The 18,432-nt window shown below is 41.4% G+C and overlaps 1 protein-coding gene across 2 annotated transcripts in view; it reads right to left on the reverse strand.

The window, feature by feature from the left end:
* Positions 1 to 18,432, reverse strand: part of AXL (AXL receptor tyrosine kinase) — a 128,487-nt gene that overhangs the window by 22,198 nt on the left and 87,857 nt on the right. The window contains exons 10-15 of one of the 2 annotated variants that reach the window (XM_089684266.1): positions 18,391 to 18,408; positions 17,807 to 17,939; positions 17,629 to 17,720; positions 13,670 to 13,765; positions 5,934 to 6,011; positions 4,667 to 4,759 (exon numbers count right to left, since the gene is read on the reverse strand). In XM_089684266.1, the coding sequence (XP_089540392.1) occupies positions 4,667 to 4,759; positions 5,934 to 6,011; positions 13,670 to 13,765; positions 17,629 to 17,720; positions 17,807 to 17,939; positions 18,391 to 18,408 (510 nt within the window). Of the gene's footprint in view, positions 1 to 4,666; positions 4,760 to 5,933; positions 6,012 to 13,669; positions 13,766 to 17,628; positions 17,721 to 17,806; positions 17,943 to 18,390; positions 18,409 to 18,432 lie in introns of both variants that reach the window. The other variant, XM_089684265.1, reaches the window with a different exon arrangement.

Raw genomic sequence — 18,432 nt, forward strand, 5'->3', positions numbered from 1 at the left:
AAGTTACTACTTTTGCTACATAACCCATTATTCCCCCCAGGTCGTGACTATCCTGGACAGTTTACTTGGTGGCAAGCAAATGGCTTCCATGATGTACATACCATGCTCTCTCCCACTCGGATACTCACCTTTGAAACTCTACGCCATTGCATGAACATTTTGGCTACCTTCAACTTCTCCACTTGATCAATACATTAATACAGGCACATTCAGGTCCCTACAGGTTTGACCCCCTTTGAAAGTCAATGTAGACATAGACCCCATGCTTCGGGCTTAATCTCCCTGGTCTACTCCTCCATTATTTCTTATAGAACGCCTCCGGTCCATTCTTATCATCAGCGTTGGCAGTCAGAACTCGGGGGCACTCTAGATCAGCAGGATTGGCGGACCATGACCCAAGCATTATCTAAATGTTCTAGGAATGTTATTATTCTAGAAAATGCCTATAAGGTTCTTTATAGATGGTATTACACGCCTGCTTGTTTGGCTTGTTTTATCCCCAGATATTCCCAGACTTGCTTTCAGGGTTGTCAACAAATGGGCACTATGGTCCATATTTGGTGGACTTGACCCAAGGTTTCCAGACTGTGGATCAGAGTTTATGCCCTTCTCCGCACTATGTTTCACACAGACATTAAGCGCAACCCATAAGAAGCGCTTTTATTTAAACCATTAATGGGCCTACTTCATCCCGAACGGCAGCTGGCATCGCACCTATTCATGGCCACCAAGCTGACGATCGCGAGGGCTTGGAAGACTCCCCTCCTCAGCTTCGAAACTGTCAAAAACCGGATGAACTTTATAATGGTTAACGAAAAGCTGACAGCTATACTGTTAGACACCCACACAAAATTTCTGCAGGCATGGCATCCCTGGCTTGATATAGCTCAACCTTCGAGATTTGACCAGTCGCTTTTGTCGATATAAAATTTACATATCAGTTTCTTTTTCTTTTTTTTCTGCTGCGGTCCCCCTGGAGCCCCTTTCTTTGTCTTTTCTTGTTTTGTCTCCATTCTCTTCGTTCATCTCTTTCCTTTTGTTTAGTCTGTTTTTATGCTATTTGTGCTGATTGTGATTTCTGCTATGAGTGCCGTACCAGCAGTACTATATCCATATGCTGGACTCCTTCGAGAGCCCTGCGTGAGGAGTACCTATTTGCTTTCTCTGCATTCAGAGAGGCTCCATATCCCATCTTCCCCACCTTCTGTATGCTGATATACTGACAATTTTTTCTTAGAGTTTAATATGTCATTGGTCTCTAAATGTCTACCATTTTTGTAACTTTTTGTTTTTTATATATATATATACGGCACTTGTGTACGCAGTTTATTTTCATGTCTTTTCATGTGTATTACTCATCGAATACCCTGTATGTTTTATTCCTGTCGGTCAATGCATCTGTTTTCGACTGATTCTCTGCTGTTACCTATTCTATAATAAAATTCTTTGTAAAAGAAGTGGAACTAAATTATATCTGAGCACCACAAAACTATTTATTTTATTTTTAATATTCAAAGCAAAATATTGAGTAAGGGCAGATTATTCGTGTAGCATTTACTTCCTGGGATCCATCTGCCCTTAGCTCAGGCATGCAGGCTGAAGGGAGTGCTTAGCTGAGAAAACCCCTCCTCCAGATGAAAGAAAAGAATTGCCCATAAAGATTCCTGGGATGTATGACATCATTTTAGCCTAGGCCAGAATCCAGGAAGCAACTGAAGAAATGTAAAAAAAAAGTTTAAAACAAGTAAATATAATGTACCTTCCTATCTATTAACTAATGCTAGCAACATAGTAATCAAAGTTAGTTAATAGTGATTGAGACAGTTTAGTTCCACTTTAACGTTTTCCAATAAAGACTGGAAGTTCAAAGAAGCAGCGCCGAGAGAACAGTTGAAGCAGCATTGAGCACTGTAACCTGAAAGTGCTGGGATACGAATTTTAACAAATAATTTACTATGGGATGAATATTTTATTGTGCTCAATGTGTTAAGCTAAAAATCACTACCGCTTTAACCGCTTTCCCGTATACCTATAGCATTGCATAGGTATTTCCGGGTAAGTTCCTCTATTCGCGACCTCGGCTGTCAATCATTTCCTGGCTGTGATTACTCGCCGGCACCCGGTGATCACGGAACATTACAGATGGAGGGAGAAAACTGTATGTAAACAATACATTTCTCTCCCCTGCCAGCTCCTGCACACTTATTTGCATGGCTCTGCATAGCAGAGCCATACAAAGCAGTGTGCCTACAGTGGAAAGCCCAGCCCACAGTAAAACAGCACACAGTTAACCCTTTGATCGCCCCACATGTTAATATTCCTTTAATACCATTTTAAGCAATGCTCCAATTTTAATCAAGTATCATATGTAATAAGACATAACACTGGAAGTTATTATGTAAGTGACACCACCTTGTCACAGCCTTCCCAAGTGAAGCTGCAAGGCAAACATTTACCAGAATGGGATTATGGCAATAAATACTAAACTTTCTTTTTACCATTTTCCGTTGATATAAGAGTAATAAAAATAGATTTTTGTTGCTTTTGTACTATCACAGTACACAGCGTTCCTGGAAATTTATCTCAGGGAACATACAGATCAGTGAAGTCATCTGTCCTCGCCTGTGAAAATTACAGTCCTTTACAAATGTGAAGACTCCAGAATATGCATAATTGTGACTCATTTTCTCTACTATAAGTCAGTGAGATTTGCTATCTGTTTTGGCATCCAATAAAGATTTCTGTCTTGGATATAGCTATCTGATATTTTACATTTAGGTTGTCATATTCTGCATGACATTATTTTCGGTGCTTATCTGTAACTGCTAAATGGAACTTAGATCTCTATTTAATGCACTAAAATACTCAAACAAAAGCTGTCACAAATCTGGGCAATTCAAATTGAGAAGATAATAAAAAAACAGAAGTTACCTTTAGTAAATATACAGTTAATATGACTTGGAAATTTAGAGATACAAGCAGCTGAAATTATGTGGTGTATTTATAAAAAAAATTGTATAGCTATTTGTCCATGAAATTGCCTGCAAATTCATTCTGTACGAATGTTCGCAGGCTATATTCTCTGCAGATCGAATGAGTGAATGAGGGAAATACCAAATTATGGCTGCCAGATGGTCATGGCTATCATAGGAAATAAGTATTCTTCTCAGCTCTATCCAGTGGCCATAATGGAGTATTTTCAAGGTTTGGTGGGTAGGGTATGTCTTTAAGCTTTAAGCTGATGACACAAAGATTTGCAATAGGGTTGATATTCCTGAAGGTGTCTGTAACATAGAACATGATTTGGCATTTCCGAAAGAATACAGTGTTTTCCAGAACTAGAGAGTAAAAAGAACTGGGAAAAGTGAATAGAATCCTAAGGTGTATCACTAGAGTGATCACCAGCAGGGGAAAGGAGGTCCTGACTCCCCGAAATAGATATTTAGTGATCACTAGAGAGGTCCCAGAGGGGTCACCAACAGAAGGAGGGAGGTCCTGATTCCTCTATATAGATCTTTAGTTATCACTAGAAAGATCATCATCAGGAGGAAGGAGGTTCTGATTCCTTTATACAGATCTTTAGTTATCACTAGAGTGATTACCAACAGGAGAAAGAAGGTCTTGATTATTCTATATGAATTTCTAGCTATCACTAGTGAGGTCACCAGCAGGAGGAAGAAGGTCCTGATTCCTCTATATAGATCTTTATTATAACTATAGGGATCATTAACAGGAGGAAGGAGAACCTGATTCCTTTATATAGATCCTTTTTTATCAATAGAGGGATCACCAACAGGAGGAAGAAGGTCCTGATTCCCCTACATAAACCTTTAGTTATCACTAGAGGGATCATTAACAGGAGGAAGGAGAACTTGCTTCCTCTCTATACAGTAGATCCTTACATATAAAGAGAGGGATCACCAACAGAAAAAACAAGGTCCTGATTCCTCTATATAGATCTTTAGTTATCATTAGAGAGATCCTAGAGAGGTCACCAACAGGAGGAAGGAGGTCCTGATTCCCCTATATAGATCTTTAGTTATCACTAGAGGGATCACAAGAAAGTCTAAGAAGGTCCTGACTGCTTTACATAATCTTTAGCTAGACATCATTTAGAATACTGTGTCCAGTCCTGGAGACCTCATTTACTAAGAGATATTGATAAGATAGAACAAGTCTACAGATGGGCAACAAAAATGGTGAAAGGTCTGAGGGATAAAGCGTATCAGGAGAAATTTCACATGTACAGTTTGGAGAAAAGAAAGGAAAGAGGAGACATGCCCAAAAAATTTAAATGCATGAGGAGTGTGAATCAGGTTCAGTGGGTTAGTATATTCAAGATGAAACTAAGATCAAAAACATGGGAACATTACCTCAGACTAGACAGAGGAAAGCTCAAAACTAATCTTAATAAGTTTTTTTTTTTACCGAAAGAGTAATTTCGATGTTTGCAATAGACATCCAGCAGGTAGTGAATCAGTCAACAGCAAGTTAAATAAACATGCTTGGGACCAACATAAATCTATACTCATAACACTTAAAAAAAATTAAAAAGGGGGCCAATTCCATGAATGATTTGGTCATTTTCTGATTTCACCTATTAATGTTTTTATGCATGCTCCTATAGATGTGAAAGTGTGTTATGGCTCAGCACCACACCACTCACCAATGAGACGCATGACGTTGGGGTGATCAAATTCCTTCATACAGACAGCTTCACTTAAAAAGTCTTCCATCTCAGTGCGGGTGCAGATGGCAACTGTAAGGCGAGATCAAAAAGCCCACGTTAAATACAAGTGGCATTGTTTACAGTATAGAGATGCACAGAAAGAGGAAACCATGAGACCTATACCTGCATTAGGTGTGAAATCATGGAATGTTAAAGTAGTCTTAATAGACTGTCAACCTTTTTGCCAAGTGACTATATTCCAGTCAGCAAATCTGCATAAAGCTGGCCATATACTAGTAGAATTTTTTGTGAACCATCCTAAGAACATTAGTGTGAAAATTCTCAGGAAACTTGATAAGAAAAGGATTAATGAATAACTTCTAGAATTATTTTTGCAACCCAATACGCATAAAGTCTGGTTTGTGAGCTTTTATTGAATCTCAGGCAAAGGGTCTCCCACTCCTTTCCACTGCAGAGTGTTGTAGAGAAAGGAAAGCTATGAGACCCGGTGTCTATCTCTCCCACTGTAGGGCGAGGCAGACAGAGAAATTGAGAGGGAGCCTGTTCCTCTTACCACCGTGTGACATGGACCATGGGAAGCTAAGAGACATGGGGATTGACTTACTAAAGACAAATAGATTGTTCACTTTGTAAGGGAAGGTGCATTGCAAGGGAATTTTCTACAGAACGTGGTGAATGTGGTGAATTTCCATTTTTCATTCCACATTTACTGAGCTCTGGGGAAAATTCAACTGAAAAGTGCAACTTCCCTTGCAAGCTGAATAACCTATTTGCTTTTAAGAAATCAACCCCATGGAGTCTTTCCCTCCCACTTCAAGGCATAATAGGCCTCATGCACTCTGGGAATTTAGCCCTGGTGCATGAGCTCTGGCCTTTGGATGTGGATGGCAGGTACAGGTGCACCATCCAGCCCCACTGCCAGTAGCCTGTCAAACTCTATACAAGCAGTCTGCTTTCTGGGCAATTACCCCTAGATGCAGGCTGCACTAAATGTAAGTACCACACAGGGCACTGTTCATCCCAAACCAGCCTCAGTAGCCATCAGCCTCTCATAGAATTTTACGTGCTGCTGTCATTGGGGCTGGATGGTGCACCTATATCTTCCAACTGCACCTAAATGTCACAGCCTCGTGTACTGGGGCTAAATGCCCAGTGTGCATGGGGCCATAGACAGAAGGAAGCTATGAGAGATAGAATCTTCCCCTCCTACTATCGGGTGACTCATGCAGCCATAAACACTTACTTTTCATAGTCTTCACAGCCACCTTGAGGATGTAGTCATCTTGGTTTAGTTGACCCTCCATGACCGAACCAAACTCTCCTGAGGAATAAAATAAATTTTCTTTATATAATTGGACCACAAAGTACCTCCGAAATACACAGTAGTCTTGTGAACCTACCAAATACCCTTTTCAAATTCAATTGCCCTACTAAAAGCAACTCACATTCGAACAGAAATTCTCAGTTTGCTAGCATTGTGGAGACATATTTCCTGTCCTTCACAAAATATACGAAACTGTTTTTATCAGCTTCTGCACCAGTGGAGTTTACAATTTGACCTATAACACTTACAAACATCAGAATATTTATTGTGAGAAATGCCATGATAAGATTTAGATGACATGTAAACCTCAAACATATACTGTAGATTCAGCCCTGAATCCAGGACCACAGATCTGCAAACCTGGAATGCAAAGTGAAAGCAGTAACTAATGTAAGCAATGTAACTATGCAAAACAAATCAGCGCCTGGAGCTTTTAAGTGTATCTTAGTTCAAGAAGTCTAATGTATTACAGCTTACCAGTTCTTGAATGGGGTGGTTGCATTCGTTTTCTTTTGTTAGGCTTTTTCCCCCTTTATTTTCACCTGGTGATCCTGCCAGTAACACACTTCCTGTTCTAGGGTGACAACACTCACTCACTATATGGAGAAGAACATTGACAGCCTAGAAGAGTGTTTTGGTCTTCAGAACACCTATCCCTCTTCTTATTTCTATAACATGGGGAAATGTGTAGTTTGCAGAGAGAGCTCAAAGCAATGATAACTGATAAGAGTGCAGCAGAGGCAGAGAGAATCAGTTCACATTAGAAAACTGGGAAATCCAATAACATTGTCTGAGATTTCAATCCAGTGCCCAGGAGGTCACAAAGACACTGGATTACTGGCCAGACCAACAGGCATTTTCTGTACTAATCTTCAAAAAGAAAACTAAGGCAACCACCACAACTAAGCACAGGTAGGTTGAAATATAATACATTATTGTTAAAGCGGTAGTAAACATGAGGAAAAAAAAACCTCTCCTTGCAAGGCAAAGTTATAATGTGCTAGTATGCATTGCATACTAGCACATTATGAAAGATTTCCTTTAAGTGAAGCCCTCTAGCGGCATGCTGTCACCTCAGAGGAGGCTTCACCCAGTCTTCCTTCAGGGTTCGTGGGCTGTGGCCTCTTGACTGGGAGTCTCAGTGGTGGCTCACAGCTCTGATGCTGTTCCTTCAGAGTGCATGCGTCGGTGACATCACCGGCTGCTGCTCACTAGCATATCTCCTACATGGTGCACATTTAGGAGATATTGAATTTACCTACTGTAGGTACAAACAAAAAAAGAGTTTACTACCACTTTAATGTGATTGGATATACCTTATCTCCTTCCTGCCATCTCCTGGTGGTCCTTTAACTGGGTCTTAAGGTTGGAGGGAGCAGGACCTCCTGATCACTTGATTACTGTGATTGGCTCTCACAGTGGACTGATGGTTGGGAGCTCATCTTGCTTGCTCCTGATCATAAACAGAGACCGAAGTCAGCAGATAAGCGTCCCCCTCGCTAATGTACAGCGCTGAGCAAACCCTTTGGCGCTATATAAACACTGTATAATAATAATATTAATAATCTGTCATGGGCACATATGTGTGGGAGTTGGGCCTCCTTCAAAGGGTGTACCGATCCATACACCTGTGCAAAGGGCTGTCTTCACCTGCATGAGATGCATGGATGTTTGGTGCAGCCCTGTGCAGGCAGCATGTTTAAAATCGATGACAGGAGGCTGGGTGCACAGATCTCCAAATGCACCCCAGGGTATGTACCTACGGATCCAAAGCACAAATCGAAACATAGACAGACAGCGTTCTAATCCTTGCATCGGATCCACACAGATGTATACTATGGAATGAACTTGAAGACCTGCGCAAGTCTGTGCATCTGTCATTTCTTTGGACAGGCTGCCTGCACAAGGCTGTACCTGTGTATCCCACTTAGGTGTAAACGACCCTATGCATGGGTGTACAGACCGGTACATCTTTGTGAATGAGGCCTTCATCTCCACCCTTCTTGTTGCCACAGGTATATATTATATGACTGGCAAGAGAGTACACCAGTCACATTTCTTTACATACTGTAACAGTGTGAGGCCCTGCAAATTTAGGTAATGCTTGAAAAATGACACAGAATTCTCACATTTGCAGTTTGAGAAGTTCCTTCATGTGTTTTTGAGCAGAGAAACTGTGTTTAAAATTTTCTCTGGGATTGGTAATCCTGGATCAGGGCCTGGAGTTTGAAGGTTCCAAAGAAACTTTGATGGAACAGAACCTTCATTCCTGTGAGCAGGTTTTATTTAAGTTCTGCAAGTTGTATGTATGTCCAAGTGTACACTCTTATTATGAGCCACATCAGATGATAGCTCAGGGCAGTTGCTGCCATTTGGACACAGAGCCCTGTCAACAGATCTGGATGTATACGCTGGAGACTGCATCCCTTATGAGGGTGAATTCCTACCTGAGAACTGGGAAGGTTGGGACAGCTGGGAGACCAAGAGAGGGTATGGGAGACTGAGATAGCTGAGGCGGCTAGCAGGTCAAGGGGGCTGGAGGGATTCTGGAGGTCTCCGGAGGAGTGATCAAGCTTGAGGGGATTGGAGAACCCTATTTAGAGGCTATTTAGAGAGACTAAAGAGATGGTGGTCTGAGGGACCACTTCTAATAGCAGCTGTGCTGCCACAGAGTAGCCAGGTGGGCTAGCATTTTTAGTTGACTGTTACTGTGAGAAGCCGATTTCCCCGCGTGGGCAACCATTGTGTCAATGGTGTCCTTTCTAATTACCATAGGTTTAGAGCTCTGCATGTTGTGATTGATGCATTTTTTTCTAGCACATTCTTCAGTCTGTTTTGTGTTTTCGAACACACTTTTTTTTATGGCTTTTTGCATTTTATTTTTTTTTTGCTGGTGAAAGTATTGAGTTTGATGCCACTTTGATGCAACTTTGGATGGGTGCGACTTTCATGCAAGTTTTGATGGTTGCAACTTTAATGTAACTTTAGATGGGTGTAACTTAGATGCAACTTTGGATGGGTGTGACTTGGAAGTGACTTTGGATGGGTGCAACTTGGATGTGACTTTGATTCAACTTTGGATGGGTGCGACTTGGATGTGACTTTGGATGGGTGAAACTTGGATGTGACTTTGATTCAACTTTGGATGGGTGCGACTTGGAAGTGACTTTGGATGGGTGCAACTTGGATGTGACTTTGATTCAACTTTGGATGGGTGCGACTTGGATATGACCTTGATGCTACTTTGATGCTACCTGAGTGCCAGAGATTAAAGTCACATCAGAGTTGCACTACATGAACATAACTGTCATACTTAAGTATTAGCAAAAAAAAAAAAGTTACATCAACGTGGCACCCATCCAAAGTGGCATCAAAGTGGCATCAAAGCCAATACTTTCCTATTGCCAAAAAAAAGAAAGCAAAATGCACTAAAAAATGCATAGGTGTGAACCAGGCCTGAAAGTGAGCAGCCATGCCTTTGAACTGACATGTTTCACTAACACATCTACCACATTGTGTTAGCCAACCCCCATATCACAATACATATATGTAATAAAAAAAAACACAATTCCCTTTAAAACACATTTTTATTTTACTCTCAGTCTCAGATTATATTGCTATAAATTGGCCCTGAGGGGCCAATACTCTTTACAGGCACCAAACATCCCTGATGTCTAATGCATATGGTGCAGATTCATGTTAGCTGAGGCTGATACACATAACAGAGTTACAGTAGCTGTCCTTCCTTCCTTTCTTGGCATACATAAAAAGTCAGCAGGCCTTGGGTTAACAAGCTGCCCTGCAGGAATAAGAGGGCCAGGCTTGCTTGGAGTCCACACTCCCTGGAGAGGGACAGAGGAAGCCATTAGAACAAGGACTGTTTTCCGATTGCTTTTCCAGACTGTGTAGGATAAGACAGAGAACGGAAATGGAGCTTGCAAGGCTCGTGTTACTGTGTGACTGTTCCCACACATAGGAAAACACACTGCAACAGACAGGAGGGACTCATCTCATTAAATTCAAAGTCAATGTCAATTCCTAGAGGAAGTCTGAAATGCTACAGGCCAGACTCTGTAGAGATTACTTTAACTCTTCAGTCGAACAAGTTGCTCTAGGGACTATGAAGAATGTGTATTGTTCTGTATACTGTATATTTTCTTTGTTCATTATGCAAAAAAAAAGGCAAAAGTTTACTTTTCTCTGTAATGCAATTATGAAAATTATAAGTCCAATACCAGGAAAAGTAAAAAAGCACCTTTTGCAATGGAGTTGCCCATGCACTGCAAGGGTTAAATGCTCATTTAGGTCCAGGGGATGGGAAAAGCAGTTTTACTTAACTGATCCTCTCCTCCCCTGGCAGGCAGTGCTCCCCTATGCTCTAGTGGTGGACTCACCCAATGCAGGTCTACAGGCCCTGTGTTGGTCTTGATGCTGTCAGTGGCATCTGACTATCAGAGCATAGTTGGAGCCCCACCAGGGCTGTAGATAATTTTTTTTTCTGGGGGGGGGGGGTTTAGCTCGCAGCTGCATTTTTACTGCTCCCCACACACACCGACTTCTCTCCCTTGAAGGAAGGAAGGAAGGAAGGAAGGGAAGGGTGGGTGGAAGGAAGGAAGGGTGGGTGGATGGAGGGAAGGGGTGGGTGGAGGAAAGAAGGGTGGATGGAAGAGAGGGAGGGGTGGGTGGAAGGAAGGAAGGGAGAGATGGAAGGAAGCAAGGGGTGGAAGGAAGGAAGGGGTGGGTGTAGGGTAGGAAGGGTGGGTGTAAGGAAGGAAGAGGTGGATGGAAGGAAGGGAGGGAGGGGCAGGTGGAGGGAAGGAAGGGGTTGGTGGAAGGAAGGGAAGGGTGGGTGGGTGGAAATAAGGAAAGGTGGGTGGAAGGAAGGAGTGGTTGGAATGAAGGGAGGGAGGGTTGGAAGGAAGGTAGGAGTGGGTAAAAGGAAGGGAGGGAGGGAGGGGTGGGTGGAAGGAAGGAATGGTGGGAGGAAGGAAGGGAGGGGTTGGTGGGTGGTTAAAAGGAAGGAAGGGGTGGATGGGAGGAAGGAAGGAAGGAAGGGAGGGGTGGGTGGAAGGGCGAGTGGAAATTTTGAGGGCTGCAGGGATGGTTGGAAACTCTCCTCTGGGGGAATTCAGACCCTCCTGACCCCCCCCCCCCCTTATCTATGCCCCTGAGCCCCACCTACAAACAGGACTTCCAGGACTGCTCCCACAGTATTCACTGCCCAGGCCCATGCAGACATCATATGCATGGATGCTTGTCTGAAACAATATTTCCACATCCTCCTGACCGTAGTCCAAATTAACCCTATACACCCAGAGAACTTCTTACCCAAGCCTTTAATTTAACCACTTCCTGTCCGGACACTTTTACTCTCTTCCTGTCCAGGGCAATTTTCAGCTTTCAGCGTTATCACACTTTGAATGACAATTGCGCGGTCATGCAACACTGTACCCATATGAATTTTTTACCATTTTTTTGAGACAGATAAAGCTTTATTTTGGTGGTATTTATTCACCACTGGGATTTTTTTTTTACTATGCAAATGAAAAAGTCCAAAAATTTTGGAAAAAAAGGGTTTTTCTTATAAAATTTTGCAAATAAATAATATTTCATAATAAATCTTGGCCAAAATTTAATTTATATAAATTAGTTTATAACCAAAAATGATCATTTTTAAACATTTTTTTTACATTTTTATTTTTTTTTTTTATATTATCAATATTATTATTTTTTTTACATACTGTCACCCTAGCAGTACAGTGTCACCATGGTGACACTGTACTACTTGTGGGGGGTGATGAAGATTTTTTTTATTACACTGATTGCTTTTACACCCATATAGGATGTAAAAGCAATCATTTCTCTTTCTCTCTGTCTGCATTCTTGCAGCCATTGAGAACTACTGAGTGAGCTGTGATTAGTCACAGCTTGTCACATGATACAAGGCTGTTGTGAATAGCCTTGTACCATGTGACCTCTGTGATTATTCACAGATTTGACACGTAGTAAGCAATGACAAGTGACATCTTGCTTACTACTCTGTATGTGATCACTGATTAGCCAATCAGTGATCACATGATCAGGACCTCGTACAGAGGTCTGGTCCGACGATCAGTGTTTCACTATGTCCAGGGAGCGCGCACAAGCAGGGTGCGGGGAGGCCGTTTATAAATGGCCACCCGACTCTGCACTGCCACCGTCCGGCCGTTTATAAACAACGGCCAGAAGGGAGGTGGTTAACATGGTTCAAAGTAGAGCTCCGGGATTCTGACCGAACCAGTGGAGTCCATGTCACACAGGGCCAGAGTTAGCTGGGGTGTGTTCCATGAGGGAATTAGCTGTCGCTGCCAGGAGAGTGATTCCTTTTCCCTAATCACCACTTGCTCCTTAGCCGATCAGGTTTGCACAAATACACATATTTTCACTTCTTCTCAAAATAGGCTGAACCTACTGTATCACAATTCTTGCACTCTAGGGCTTACACAAGGAAGAGGACTTTTGTTGCTTTTCTTTGAACATTATTTAAATAACAGGAGAATTGCAAATAGTTGCACAGGCTGTTATTGCAAACCAATGTACATGGCATGAACAGTTCCCAAACAGTGGCAGAAAGGTACAAAAGAGATGTCCTCACCCTGGTTATAATAGCAAAAGTCCCATAGCTAAACAGAAGGGGGTGCTGTAGTGCCTCTCACTAAACAGAGCTCCCGTAGTGTCCTTTCCAGGCCCCAGAACTCATGGCTTCCTTCCCCCAGGCCCCCAAAGGGAGTGTCTCCATTTATTGCTGCATCCTGTTCGCCTGGTGCAGACTGAAAACCAACATTAGGTCCTCCTCCCTCTATATAAAAGGTATAATGCTGGGCTAGTACAGAAGACACATCTCCCAAGGGGAACGGCCACACTTCCTTCATTCCTACACACCTACCAGGCTGTGGTGACTGGTCTTGCAGCACTGTGGCTGCGCAGAATCAGGTAAAATTACTGCTTCATTTTCAATGAGAGACAGCCTGAAGGAAAACAGCTTCTGCTGTGTTCTCTCATTCCAAAGCCCACAATGCTCTGAATATCTGGTACCATGAGTGTGCCCTATATTAAATGGTTAGCTGTGAACAAAAAGTAAAACTATCAGATTAAAAGTAGAATGTATTCTCATTATAATTTACTCCAATATCCAAAAGGTAAACCCTAGGGCTCAGGTATCACCTAAAGAGATGTCGGTATTCATGCTTGACCTCTCACAAAGCCCCTACAGGGGCTAATATTGAACTGCTCTAGTTACCATATAAACAAGATAAGAAAGCTTCAACTTTTGCCCCATTTTGCACACATATAGATCCAGTATAAAGAAAGATTTTTCAAATGTTATTCATCTATTATATTATACATCAAGAGTATAGTTAGACACAGACCTATACTAAATGGTTACCTTAAAGTTATGTTAATAGTCTTCCTGGAATGGATATATAAAGATAGAAGGGCTGATCATTTTTTTTAAATAAACTCTGAACAAGGTTGTCTATGGTGGCTGGTCATACAACCAATGCCATAGCACTGTCCATATGGTACATGTTTTTGAAAAACTCAAGACATTCCTAATTGCTTTACACACATTTCAGGTGATGATGAGAACATTTCTTATTAGTGGCTTTACCAACCTTCTCCAAGGGTTTTTCCAAGAGTGAGTTTGTGCCGGTCCACCATAACATCCCGGAGCTTCTCTTTCAGGTCATCACTAATTCCAAGCCGGTTCACTAAAGGTTAAACAGACAGTTAATGTTTAGTTGTTATAACCTGACAACAGATATTCCAGTAGAGGAACAAAAGACTGCGTTTTATCAAAGAAACATTTTCAAAAATAAATATATATCTCAAATGAAATGTGGCATAGGGGTGCAATGCTTTCATATAAGAGCCTGGCCTGGACTATAGCCTTATAGTGGTTACCCACTTTAGTATCCCAACTCTTCAACTGAAACCTGGCTTGATTTTTCTCAAATTTATGTAAAATAATGCAAATAACAAGTTATTAATTGATAAAATTTGTTTCCAGAAGCACTTCATATTTTGAAGCAACATCCAAGCAACATTCTCCCAGGCACGTTTGCCGAAAAAGAGGAGTCTTTACTTTTGCAGAATTACCTTGTAAGTACAGACACCACTTTATCAGTTTAGGACAGCAATATTCTCCAAACAAGAACCATGATCTCTGCTTTGATGAGAGAGATGGGGCCAATATTTGTAATGGAACACAACATACAGCAGCAAAGGAATTTTCCCAAAAGCTCAGTGAATTTGGTGAAATTTTACTCTGAACAAGGTTGTCTATTACCCAATCACATGTATGGAACAAAACTGTATTTTTGTTGCTAAGACATGATTGGATGATGGAAGTCAGCAGAGCTTTACCTTATTCATTTACCACTTGGGAAAATTCCCTTGTAAAGTGCAACTTACCTTGTAAAGTGAAAATCTATTTGCCTTCAGTAAATCAATCCAATGACGCATCATTTACAATGTACACATATCCATTTAGTTTTGGATGGCATTGCCCATTAATAAGGTGAAGTGGGGATGTTCTGATTGATATTTGACATCAGGGTACATAGGAGGTTAGTTATACCCGTCTCTGCACACCTCTGATCTAGAGTAGTTATACCTTCTCAGTTTCTCTGTAACATCTGGAAAATGACTATAGCAAAACTGATTTCTGTTTATGCACTAAACCTCAATTGCTTCTTGATTTACAGTATTTAATTCCTAGAAAACCAGTTTTCTGGCTTTTCAGAAGCCACAACAGATGTTCACTGGAGTAATGGGGTGACCATAGACGGGAGGAGGTTTGCTCAGTAACTATGGAGCTGTCTCTGTCCCATTTCTATTAAACACAAAACATGAGCAGGAATTTCCTGATGTTCAGCCAAATGGCCCGAGTGCAGACAGATTCCCTGCAGACTCCTCCAAATTTTTTGTACATGAATTTGGTCCACTGGGCACCCCACCTATCCCACAGCTACCTTCTCCATACTTCAGTCCTTCTCCTCCAAATACACTCACTGGCATATCTTCACATCTGCAATGACCAAGAGCAGTCAGCAGCCATAAAATATTCATAGCTCAAAATAGCTCAATTTTGAAATTCATTTTGTTAGAAATAAACAAAATGTACTCAGTGTTTTTTTGACTATTTGGAGGCTAATCTGTAACTAGCTGACTTCATCCTTGAAGGTATTTAGGCTACACGCCAGTGCAGAAGTAATTGGAAACTCAGCAATCAGCAAGGACATACGTTGTCCATAAAGTTTCAGCCCTGTACTACTGTTACACAACTTACCATCTCACCTTACTTCAATCAATTGTAATTGTAGATTAATTGTCTCCTGTCTAAATTGGCCCTAGTATATGAATATAAGTTAGGGATCTTAGATTGTACACCCCTTGAGGGTCACTGATGTCAATGTACAATATATGTATAGCGCTGTGTAAGTACAGGTATAAGTACCTGTAATAAATAAATAATAATACAAATAAAATAAACTGCTATGATTAGGGAAAGCGAAGGTGGGCAGAGGGATTGGGGAAAAATTATAACCCCCATCTTGAGCCCTGTGTCTTTCCTTCGTACCCAGCAACCCATGCCCTTATTCTTTGCCCCCACCCATTTTCCACCCATTATGGATGTACATAGTACATAAAATTTCAGCCCTGTACTATCGGTATACAGCTTACCATATGACCTTCCTTCAATTAATCGTTACTGCTATGGTTAGAGAAAGCTAACCATATTTAAAATTAACCTGTGAGAAAGAGGTTAGCAGAGGGATCGGGGACAAATTGTAACCCCCATTTTGAGGTTTGTGTCTTTCCTTCCTACCCAGCACCCCATGCCCTTATTCCTTGTCCCCACCCATTTTTAATTTCATCCACCTTTTTTTACTCACCTTTACCATTTTACTTAATCCGTAGATGCCCATTTATGAAGGCCCAGGAGCAAAATGGACTACTTGTTACATATTGAAACTTGGGGTAGAAGTTGAAAGACAGAATTATCTACTTATCTGGTCTTAGACCTGTAGAGATTTGCTTGGAATTTGTTGATTTCTGAACATTACCTTGGTTTTATGACACTTAATATATATTGGAACTTGGGGTAGAAGTTGAAAGACAGAATTATCTACCTATCCAGCTATAGACCTGTAGAGATTTGTTTGGAATTTGTTGTTTTGTGAATGTTAACTTGGTTTTATGTCAATTAATGGGTTCAAACAAACAATTGGTTTTGACTTTGGATAGCTAAAAATCAAAGAAGAAGGTTGAACATTTTTTCTCAAATTAAACAACTCCTAAAGGTGAATGCCATTCTTGGGCACTAAAAATCTTACATCTTGCAATGCTTATGTGCTCTAAAACTTTAGCAGTAGAACAATAAGCCAAATAAAACTCATCCCATGGAACATCCACTGTTTACACAATGGAATACAAGAGTGGATTTCCATGTTTGTTAATTTACCTCTTATTCCTTTACTTGTTAGTACTCTGTATTCCTATTTTGTTGATGTATTATAATGTAAATTGCAGATATTTAAAATAGAGTTTGAGAAAAAAAATTAACCTGTCTGCCCTTTTAGACCTTCATAACTAAAAGCCCCTACCTTAAAGAACCACGAGTTATCTGCTATTGCCTCCCTGCATCCCTCTGGTCCAGGTTTCACCCACAAGCTGAAGAAATATCCCTGTGCAAGCTCAAAGTTAACCTTAAGCTGGCCATACAATGAGCCAGCTAGCCAAAATTCCCTCAGTGGGTGGCCCTGCCTGACCCTCTCTGACTGATAAAAGTTGATAAAAGTTGAATGCCTGATTTAATTATGTTGAAGGAGCCTGCCAGAAATTTTTAGTCAAACATATGAATAGTGCTGACATATTAAAGTGATACTAAAGGTTTATTTTTTTTGTTTGTAAAATAATAAACATGTCTATACTTACTTGCTGTGTGCAGTGGTTTTCTCGGGTCTCGGGTCCCCCGCAGACTCTCTTGGCTCCTCCTTTCTGTCGGGTGCAAGCAACTTGCTATGGGGGCACCCACTGCTCAATGTGTCCATTCACACATGGATCGACGGCTTGGCACCGACTGTGTCTCAGCCAATGAGGAGGCAGAGACCTGGAACAGCCGAGGCTGTCATACACACCACTGGATTTGGATGGGGCTCAGGTAAGTATTGAGGGGGCTGGGGGCACAGCTGTAAATAGAAGGTTTTTACCTTCATGCATAGAATGTATGAAGGTAAAAAACCTTGAGCCTTTATAACCGCTTTAAGCAACACTTTACTGAGTATATAGAGCCACTTCCATTAGTAAAGCATACTCTCTAAAAAGTGGAGGGCTTATGACTGGTCAGGCAGTGGTGGAGGCACAACAAATAAACCCATGAAGCATAGGTGTCTTTTTTTTGGGTTAATCCAGTCCTCCTTATTGATACTGAACCTTACCTCAAGAGTTATTCCTGTATATTGTAGGCAACCACCCACAGAAAATACATGCCTTCGGATAATACCCTGTTTTGCACCCTCTGGGATTACTTGGCAGTAACATTTTAGATGGAGATATATGACTAACTTACAGGTAGCTTCTGTGGTTCGTCGGCTGTATGACTTCTTCACTCGGTATCGGACCACGAGTTCTCCTTGTTCTACAGTTGGTTCAAAGGCCTCTCTGTAGATACCCAGAAACACCGTCATGAATATGAATTTCAGTCAAATGTCCTTCGAGCATGTATACCCAGGAGCTTTAGCACTTACCCATATCGTGTTTCCTTCCTTCGAAGCCGAGCCAGGAAGATAGCAAGCATGATAGCACCAAATATTGCCACAGCAACTACCAGAACCACGTACCACCAGTGCCAGGAGAAAAGAGAGGATGCCATATCTCTGACTGCTGTGTGGAAAGATAAACATTTAATGAGTCAAGGGATATGAGATATGTGTCATTCTTTGAAGGCTAACACAGATACAAAGAGCTATAAAAGACAAAGTTTATTCTTTCATGACAGTGTGATAAACAGAAAGAAACAATGAGAAATGGAGTATATCCTACCGATTGCAGGGTGACATGAATGGGATCTCGCTTTGGCAGATGGACTCTGCCCCCCCAATAGAGGTTGACACAGACAGAAGAAAGCTAGGAGACATGGAGACTGGCCCTCCCACTGGAGGGTGACACAGACAGAAGGGAACTATGAGGCATGGAGTCTAAATCATCAATTGCAGGGTGACACAGATAAAAGAGGTCCATCCTACCCTCGGCAGCAAGACACAGTGACAAAGATAGATGCAACATTAAAGCCTACACAGATGCACAACTCCAAGCTTGCTCTGTTCCTCACCTTGAGGAGAATAAGAATCTGCAAAAAAAAAAAGTAATACAT

Source organism: Staurois parvus, unplaced genomic scaffold (genome assembly GCF_062004578.1).
Source record: "Staurois parvus isolate SC_StPar_1 unplaced genomic scaffold, SC_StPar_1.0 ptg000340l, whole genome shotgun sequence".
Lineage (NCBI taxonomy): Eukaryota > Metazoa > Chordata > Amphibia > Anura > Ranidae > Staurois > Staurois parvus.